The sequence below is a fragment of the Babylonia areolata genome, chromosome 22 (assembly GCF_041734735.1).
Source record: "Babylonia areolata isolate BAREFJ2019XMU chromosome 22, ASM4173473v1, whole genome shotgun sequence".
NCBI lineage: Eukaryota > Metazoa > Mollusca > Gastropoda > Neogastropoda > Buccinidae > Babylonia > Babylonia areolata.
In genome coordinates, this window is record NC_134897.1 from 11,382,715 (window position 1) to 11,392,714 (window position 10,000).

General features: G+C 48.5%; 1 protein-coding gene across 2 annotated transcripts in view; it reads left to right on the forward strand.

The window, feature by feature from the left end:
• Positions 1–10,000, forward strand: part of LOC143296908 (ras-specific guanine nucleotide-releasing factor 2-like) — a 316,971-nt gene that overhangs the window by 151,182 nt on the left and 155,789 nt on the right. For both annotated transcript variants that reach the window (XM_076608906.1, XM_076608907.1), the window contains exon 2: positions 1–10. This exon is cut by the window's left edge and continues 97 nt beyond it. In XM_076608906.1, the coding sequence (XP_076465021.1) occupies positions 1–10 (10 nt within the window). The remainder of the gene's footprint in view (positions 11–10,000) is intronic.

Below are 10,000 nucleotides of genomic sequence, written 5' to 3' on the forward strand. Positions count from 1 at the left end.
AGAGAGCCAGGTAGGAAGGGGCCACTATTTGTGTTTGTATTTGTTATTTCTTTTTATCACGACAGATTTCTCTGTGTGAACTTCGGGCTGCTCTCCCCAGGGACAGCGAGTCGCTACACTACAGCGCCACCCTTTTTTTTTCTTTCTTTTTTTTTTTTTTTCTTTTTGTATTTTTTCCTGCGTGCAGTTTTATTTGTTTTTTCCTATCGGTGTGGATTTTTCTACAGAATTTTTGCCAGGAACAACCCTTTTGTCGCCGTGGGGTTCTTTTACGTGCGCTGAGTGCGTGCTGCACACGGGACCTCGGGTTTATCGTCTCATCCGAATGACTAGCGTCCAGACCACCACTCAAGGTCTAGTGGAGGGGGAGAAATTATCGGCGGCTGAGCCGTGGTTCGAACTACGGGTGCAGTGGACAGTTTGTTTCTTCTTCTTCTTCTTCTTCTTCTTCTTCTGCGTTCGTGGGCTGCAACTCCCACGTTCACTCGCATGTACACGAGTGGGTTTTTACGTGTATGACCGTTTTTACCCCGCCATGTAGGCAGCCATACTCCGCTTTCGGGGGTGTGCATGCTGGGTATGTTCTTGTTTCCATAACCCACCGAACTCATGGATTACAGGATCTTTAACGTGCGATCTTCTGTCCCTCGCTCTTGTAGGTGATGGTGAAGCAGTACTGACGAAGTACACACGAAGGGGGTTCAGGCACTAGCAGGTCTGCACATATGTTGACCTGGGAGATCGGAAAAATCTCCACCCTTTACCCACCAGGCGTCGTCACCGTGATTCGAACCCGGGACCCTCAGATTGAAAGTCCAACGCTTTAACCACTCGGCTATTGCGCCCGTCTGACAGTTTGTTTCAGTTCCAGCTTCTCAAGGTTAGGCGTCAATGCGTTCGGACAAATCCATATACTCTACACCACGTCTGCTAGGCAGATAAGATAGATGCCCTGACCAGCAGCATAACCCAACGCGCTATGTCAGGCCTTGAGTGCATGCATGTACATTTGTGTACCTATCAGAGTGAATTTCTTTTTTTATATAACATTTTTGCCTATAGAGGACAACACTGTCGTTGCCGTGGGTTCTTTTTCAGTGCGCGCCTAGTGCGTGCTGCAACACGGGACCCCATCGGTTTATTATCTCATCACGATAAAGACCTGACGCTCAGTTCGATTTTCCAGTGTCAAACTTGGGAAGAAAAGGCGAGAGCGGGATTCGAACCCAGACCCTCGCGGACTCTCTGTATTGGCAGCTGAGCGACTTAACCACTGTGCCACCTTTACTCCTTACAGTGGACAGATACGTGTACCCCAGGGTACGCTGGGTGGGGGGGGTGGGTTGTATCGCACTGCGTTGTGCAGTGCTCTTCTGCAGAGCGTTGTGTTGTGTTGTGTTGTGTCAGAATGACTGTGTTGTGTCGCACGTATTGTGTTGTATTGTGTTGTGTAGGATGTAATGTGTTGTGTCGGACGTGTTGTGATTTGTTGTGTTGTGTCGGACGTGTTGTGTTATGCTGTGGTGTGTCGGTGTCGGACGTGTTGTGACGTATCGTGTTGTGTCGGACATGTTGTGACGTATTGTGTTGGGTCGGACGTGTTGTGTTGTATGTGTCGTGTCGGACGTGTTGTGACGTATTGTGTTGTGTCGGACATGTTGTGACGTATTGTGTTGGGTCGGACGTGTTGTGTTGTGTCGGACGTATTGTGTTGTGTCGGACGTATTGTGTTGTGTTGTGTCGGACGTGTTGTGACGTATTGTGTTGTGTCGGACATGTTGTGACGTATTGTGTTGTGTCGGACGTATTGTGTTGTGTTGTATCGGACTATTTTGTTGTATTGTGTCGGACGTATTGTGTTGTTTCGGACATGTTGTGACGAACTGTGTTGTGTCGGATATGTTGTGACGAACTGTGTTGTGTCGGACATGTTGTGACGTATTGTGTTGTGTCGGACATGTTGTGACTTACTGTGTTGTGTCGGACATGTTGTGACGTACTGTGTTGTGTCGGACATGTTGTGACTTACTGTGTTGTGTCGGACATGTTGTGACTTACTGTGTTGTGTCGGACATGTTGTGACTTACTGTGTTGTGTCGGACATGTTGTGACGTACTGTGTTGTGTCGGACATGTTGTGACGTCCTGTGTTGTGTCGGACGTGTTGTGACGTATTGTGTCAGACATGTTGTGACGTATTGTGTTGTGTTGGACATGGTGTGACTTACTGTGTTGTGTCGGACATGTTGTGACGTATTGTGTTGTGTCGGACATGTTGTGACGTATTGTGTTGTGTCGGACATGTTGTGACGTATTGTGTTGTGTCGGACATGGTGTGACGTATTGTGTTGTGTCGGACATGTTGTGACGTACTGTGTTGTGTCGGACGTGTTGTGGCGTATTGTGTTGTGTCGGACATGTTGTGACGTATTGTGTTGTGTCGGACATGTTGTGACGTATTGTGTTGTGTTGGACATGGTGTGACTTACTGTGTTGTGTCGGACGTGTTGTGACGTACTGTGTTGTGTCGGACATGTTGTGACGTATTGTGTTGTGTCGGACATGTTGTGACTTACTGTGTTGTGTCGGACGTGTTGTGACGTATTGTCTTGTGTCGGACGTGTTGTGACTTATTGTGTTGTGTCGGGCGTGTTGTGACGTATTGGGTTGTGTCGGACATGTTGTGACGTACTGTGTTGTGTCGGACATGTTGTGACGTACTGTGTTGTGTCGGACATGTTGTGACGTATTGTGTTGTGTCGGACATGTTGTGACGTATTGTATTGTGTCGGACATGTTGTGACGTACTGTGTTGTGTCGGACATGTTGTGACGTACTGGACATGTTGTGACGTATTGTGTTGTGTCGGACATGTTGTGACGTATTGTGTTGTGTCGGACGTGTTGTATTGTGTCGGACGTATTTTGTTCTGTCGTGTCGGAACGTATTGCTCTGTTGCCGGTGCCGTGTCATATCCTTGTATCGGAATGAATCGCATTGCATCATTTCTGTATTATTTGCATCTTTTGTTTTATTTTGTTTTTCCTTCTTTTGGCAAACAGAGTTATGCATGCGTGGTGGCGTGACTTGTGTGTTAGCGCTTTGACTTGTCTGTGCACGAGGGTAGAGCACTATACAAATACTTGTTATTATCATCATCATCATCATCATCATCATCATGTATCATGCCGTTTCGTTTTGTTGAGTATGGAATCGTATGGTATTAGAACATATTATTGTCATTGTATCGTATCGTATCGGAACGTATTGCATTGTATACTGAATCGCATCGTATCATAATTATGGTGTCGTATCGTATCGTATCGTATCGTATCGGAGTGTCACTATCTTCAGTAATACACCGTATCATCTCGCGCCGCATCAGCAAAGACAACGACGACGATGACGACGACTGCGATGACGAGTGATGAAATAACTGAATGATTTGGAGAACTCAGTGACGGACGATCGATCAACTCATCGATCAAAATGGACCCTGACACTGGATCCGAGATGCAGTAACTGATTGGACAGGAAGGGGATAGGGAGGGGGGAGGGGGGAGGTGAGAGGGGAAGGAGGGGGAGAAGTATAGTGAATAGCTAATCGAGGACTGAGAGAACTGACGATGCTGCGCACTGCAGTGCACAGTGAAAACCATTCGGGGGAATTGGATTTCCTTTCTGCGCAGAGGTAATTTCTGAAACAAGGGAGGAGAGAGACAGACAGACAGACTGACAAACAGAGACACAGAGACTGAACAAACACAGAGTGAGATGATGGGAGTGTGGAAAAACAATAGTGGAAGGACTGATTAATGGAAGGAAAGAAAGACATGCACAGACGGTAGGAGAGACAGAAAGAGATAGGGGGAAAAAAAAAGGGGGGGGGGACGGCACACACAAAAGCTCGATTTGAAATGGTTGCGGTGTTTTTCGGTAAATGTTGGTCTCTGGTCAGTTGTTTGTTTGCTTTTCGGTCATTAGAATTCAGAATAAAACAATGATCTGCTTGACACCCGTCACTTCAAACACACACAGAGAGAGAGAGAGAGAGAGCAGCTACATGAATTCTGACTCTTTCACTCCCTCTCTTCTTACATGTTTGCTCTCTCTCTCTCTCTCTCTCTCTCTCTCTCTCTCTCTCTCTCTCTCTCAGCCGAGATAGTGTTGTCTACGATATTGTGTGAGCTGCACATTATATTAGTGAAATGGATACTAAACCTCCAACCTCTCAAGACCAGCTAACCTTTACAACTCGGAGACAGAGACAGACTGGGAGACAGAGAGAGAGAGAGAGAGAAGGAGAGACAGAGACAGACTGGGAGACACACAGAGACAGAGAGAAGGAGAGAGAAAGACAGAGAGAGAGAGAGGTGAGAGAGAGAGAGAGATTTGGCCGTTAGCGCTCAAAGGGCAGTGGAAAAGGTGAAGTTTTGTCACAGACCCACACCATTCAAAGCGACGCCTCCAGGTTCTCCCTCTTATGTCCCGCTCCGTTTCTGTTTCGGTCTGTGTGACGACGGGTAAACACACCGGTTCTGGAACGACACAGCCGGAGGACTGTGTTTTGGTTCCCCCAAAATAACACACACACAACACTGTGACGTTCTGTTCTGGTCGTGACGTCAGGTGGCTCCCGAAGTTGGTGGGGGGGGAGAGAGAGCAAAGGTCAAAGGGCGGATAAAGCCGGTGATCAATTCAGTCCTGTGTCTGACCTTAATTAATGAATGGTGTTAAAAGTGGGGTTGTGCGTCTGGCTGGCTGCTGTTTTGTCTGCACGACTGTCTGTTGTGTCTGCACGACTGTGTGTTGTGTCTGCACGACTGTCTGTTGTGTCTGCACGACTGTCTGTTGTGTCTGTTGTGTCTGCACGACTGTCTGTTGTGTCTGTTGTGTCTGCACGACTGTCTGTTGTGTCTGTCTGTTGTGTCTGCACTGTTGTGTCTGCACGACTGTCTGTTGTGTCTGCACGACTGTCTGTTGTGTCTGTTGTGTCTGCACGACTGTCTGTTGTGTCTGCACGACTGTTGTGTCTGTTGTCTGTTGTGTCTGCACGACTGTCTGTTGTGTCTGCACGACTGTCTGTTGTGTCTGTCTGTTGTGTCTGCACGACTGTCTGTTGTGTCTGTCTGTTGTGTCTGCACGACTGTCTGTTGTGTCTGTTGTGTCTGCACGACTGTCTGTTGTGTCTGTTGTGTCTGCACGACTGTCTGTTGTGTCTGTCTGTTGTGTCTGCATGACTGTCTGTTGTGTCTGTTGTGTCTGCATGACTGTCTGTTGTGTCTGCACGACTGTCTGTTGTGTCTGCACGACTGTCTGTTGTCTGTTGTGTCTGCACGACTGTCTGTTGTGTCTGTCTGTTGTGTCTGTCTGTTGTGTCTGCACGACTGTCTGTTATGTCTGTTCTGTTGTGTCTGCACGACTGTCTGTTGTCTGTTGTGTCTGCACGACTGTCTGTTGTGTCTGTCTGTTGTGTCTGCACGACTGTCTGCACGACTGTCTGTTGTCTGTTGTGTCTGCACGACTGTCTGTTGTGTATGTCTGTTGTGTCTGCACGACTGTCTGTTGTGTATGTCTGTTGTGTCTGCACGACTGTCTGTTGTGTCTGTCTGTTGTGTCTGCACGACTGTCTGTTGTGTATGTCTGTTGTGTCTGCACGACTGTCTGTTGTCTGTTGTGTCTGCACGACTGTCTGTTGTGACTGTCTGTTGTGTCTGCACGACTGTCTGTTGTCTGTTGTGTCTGCACGACTGTCTGTTGTCTGTTGTGTCTGCACGACTGTCTGTTGTGACTGTCTGTTGTGTCTGCACGACTGTCTGTTGTCTGTTGTGTCTGCACGACTGTCTGTTGTGTCTGTCTGTTGTGTCTGCACGACTGTCTGTTGTCTGTTGTCTGTTGTGTCTGCACGACTGTCTGTTGTCTGTTGTCTGTTGTGTCTGCACGACTGTCTGTTGTGACTGTCTGTTGTGTCTGCACGACTGTCTGTTGTCTGTTGTGTCTGCACGACTGTCTGTTGTCTGTTGTCTGTTGTGTCTGCACGACTGTCTGTTGTCTGTTGTGACTGTCTGTTGTGTCTGCACGACTGTCTGTTGTGACTGTCTGTTGTGTCTGCACGACTGTCTGTTGTCTGTTGTGTCTGTCTGTTGTGTCTGCACGACTGTCTGTTGTGTCTGTTGTGTCTGCACGACTGTCTGTTGTGTCTGTTGTGTCTGCACGACTGTCTGTTGTCTGTTGTGTCTGCACGACTGTCTGTCTGTTGTCTGTGTGTGTCTCTGTCTGGTCCTCTCTCTCTCTCTCTCCGGCTCTCTCTATATAATTCGCTCTCGCTCTCGCTCTCTCTCGTCTCTCTCTCTCTCGTCTGTCTGTCTGTCTGTCTGTCTCTCTCTCTCTCTCTCTCTCTCTCTCTCTCTCTCTCTCTTTATCCTCTCTTTCTATGATTCGTCTTGTCTCTGTCTCCCTCTCTCTCTCGTCTGTTTCTCTCTCTCCGCCTTTCTCTCTCTCTGCCTCTCCCTCTTTGACTCTCCCTCTCTCTCTCTCTCTCTCTCTCCCTCTCTCTCTCTCTCTCTCTCTCTCTGACTCTCTCTCTCTCTCGCTCTTTCTCCCGTCTGTGTATGCCTCTCTCTCTTTTTCTGTCTGTCTCTCTTTCTCTCTCTCTCTCTGCCCCCGTCTCTCTCTCTCTCTCTCTCTCTCTCTCTCTCTCTCTCTCTCTCATATTCTCTCTCCCCATTATATCTTTGTCTCGGTAGCTCCCGGTCTTTCCGTATGTGAATGGATCGTGAAAAAGGTTTGTCTAGGGTGTTGCCCAGGTCTTTTGTCTGTCTGCCTGCATATTTGTCTGTCCCCTCTCTCTCTCTCTCTCTCTCCCTCCCTCTCTCACTATCTCTCTGTCTCTCTCTCTCTCACTCTCTCTCCCTCCCTCACTGTCTCTCTCTCACTCTCTCTCTCCCTCCCTCCTTCTCTCTCGCCCTCCCTCTCTCTCCCCCTCTCTCTCTCTCTCTCTCTCTCTCTCTCTGTCTCTCCCTCCCTCCCTCACTCTCTCTCTCTCACTCTCTCCCTCCCTCCCTCACTATCTCTCTCACTCTCTCTCTCCCTCCCTCACTGTCTCTCTCTCCCTCCCTCACTGTCTCTCTCTCTCATTCTCTCTCTTCCTCTCTCACTCTCTCCCTTTCTCTCTCCCTCTCTCTCTCTCTCACTCTCTCTCTCTCCCTTCCTCACTGTCTGTCCCTCCCTCCCTCACTATCTCTCACTCTCTCTCTCCCTCCCTCACTGTCTCTCCCTCTCTCTCTCTCCCTCCCTCTCTGTCTCTCCCTCCCTCCCTCACTCTCTCTCTCTCCCTCCCTCCCTCACTATCTCTCTCTCTCACTCTCTCACTCCCTCCCTCACTATCTATCTCTCTCTCTCACTCCCTCACTATCTCTCTCTCTCTCACTCTCTCTCTCCCTCCCTCACTGTCTCTCTCTCTCTCTCCCTCCCTCACTGTCTCTCTCTCTCATTCTCTCTCTTCCTCTCTCACTCTCTCCCTCTCTCTCTCCCCTCTCTCTCCTCTCTCTCTCTCTCTCTCCCTTCCTCGCTGTCTGTCCCTCCCTCCCTCACTATCTCTCACTCTCTCTCTCCCTCCCTCACTGTCTCTCACTGTCTCTCTCTCCCTCTCTCTCTCTCCCTCTCTCTCTCTCACTCTCTCTCTCCCTCCCTCACTATCTCTCTCCCTCTGTCTCTCTTAACCTCTCTCACCCTCCATCTCTCTCTCTCTCTCTCTCTCTCTCTCTCTCTCTCTCCCCCCCCCCCCCCCCTGCCCCTCTCTCTGTCTTTCCTATGTCCTTTGTCATGTCTATTTCAGTTTGTCTATCGCTGCTTTTGCCTCTCTGTGTTTCTCATTGTTTTGCCTTTCCTCTGCACGTTATTACCTACCCTCTCTCTCCCCCCCCCCTCTCTCTCTCTCTCCCTCTCTCTCCCTCCCTCTCTCTCCCTCCCTCACTATCTCTCTCTCACTCATTCTCTCTCTCTCCCTCCCTCACTGTCTCTCTCTCACTCACTCTCTCCCTCCCTCACTATCTCTCTCTCTCTCACACACTCTCTCTCTCTCCCTCTCTCTCACTATTTTTCTCTCTCCCTCTGTCTCTCTTAACCTCTCTCACCCTCCATCTCTCTCTCTCTCTCTCTCTCTCTCTCTCTCTCTCTCTCTCTCTCTCTCTGTCTTTCCTATGTCCTTTGTCATGTCCGTTTCAGTTTGTTTATCGCTGCTTTTGCCTCTCTCTGTGTTTCTCATTGTTTTGCCTTTCCTCTGCACATTATTACCCTCTCTCTCTCTCCCTCCCTCCCCCTCTCTCTCTCTCTCTCTCTCTCTCTCTCTCTCTCTCTTCTATGTCCTCTGTCATGTGTGTTTCTTTCTCTTTATCGCTAAAGTGGAGTGATGGCCTAGAGGTAACGCGTCCGCATAGGAAGCGAGAGAATCTGAGCGCGCTGGTTCGAATCACGGTTCAGCCGCCGATATTTTCCCCCCCTCCACTAGACCTTGAGTGGTGGTCTGGACGCTAGTCATTCGGATGAGACGATAAACCGAGGTCCCGTGTGCAGCGCACGTAAAAGAACCCACGGCAACAAAATGGTTATTCCTGGCAACATTTTGTAGAAAAATCCACATCGATAGGAGAAACAAATAAAACTGCATGCAGGAAAAAATAACAAACAAAAAACTGGTGGCGCAGTATTATAGCGACGCGCTCTCCCTGGGGAGAGCAACCCGAATTTCACACAGAGAAATCTGTTGTGATAAAAAGAAATACAAAATACAATACAAATATTTTTGCATCTATCACTGTTTTGCCTTTCCTCTGTCAATCACACCACCACCCCCCCACCCACCCCCTCTGTCTCTCTCTCTCTCTCTGTGTCTCTCTCTCTCCCTCCCTCCTTCTCTCACTGTCTCTCTCTCCGTCTCTTTCTCTGCCTCCATCTCCTTCCTTTCCCCTGCTCCCCCCCTGGCCCCTCCCCTCCCCCTTCTCCTTCCTACCCCTCACGGTATTTTTCCACACCATACGCACCACGGAAGGGAGAATGCAATACTGAAGAAATGTCAAAGGAACGGTTGCTATGGTGACACTCAGACACACGTACTTTTTAAAGACTTTCTGACATGAGATCAGAGAGAGACAAGGAGGTGGAGGAGAGAGAGAGAGAGAGAGGGGGGGGGGGGTTATGAAGACAGAGACACAGAGAGAAAGACAGAGACACAGAGGCAAAGACAGAAACACAGAGATAAAGACAGAGACAGACAGGGAAAGGGAAAGATAGGTTTAGAGGGAAATGATGGAATAGCAAACGAGTGAAACAGAGTGAGAGACATACGTACATGGAGGGAGTGTGAAAGGGAGAGAGACTGAGAGAGAGAAAGAGAGAGAGATAAGTTCAAAGGGAAACAGTGAAAAAGCAAGTGAGTGAGATAGAGTTAGAGACAGGCAGAGACACAGAGAGAGAGAGAGCACAACGTGGAAAAGAATGGAGAAAAACCGCGCTTTGACTATCTCCTATCCCCCCCCCTCCCCCCACCTCCATCTCTCTTTCTCTCTCTCTCTCTCTCTCTCTCATGCACACACACACACACACACACACACACACACACACACACAAAAGTACAGATGAGCGTGATTAAAGTGTTCACTAGCACTACCGGATTGAAGGAGAGTCGACAATTCTTGCTGTCTGTTGCAAAGCAAAACCATATGAATGGAATCACCCAAACCAGGCGCTGAAAAGAGAGTGAGAGAGAGAGAGAGAGACTCAGTGCCACACAGTGCAAGGGAGACCAGTGTGTTTTCATCCCTGAGACCCCGATAGCACTGTGTTATGTCCCTTGACTGGCTGTGGTTTTTAGAAAACACAACTGACAGCGTTGTTTTTTTTAACTGTTCGTCGTTTTCTTTTTTCTTTTTTTTTTCTTATATATATATATATATATATATATATATACATTTAGATAGATAGATAATTAACAGTTGAAACAG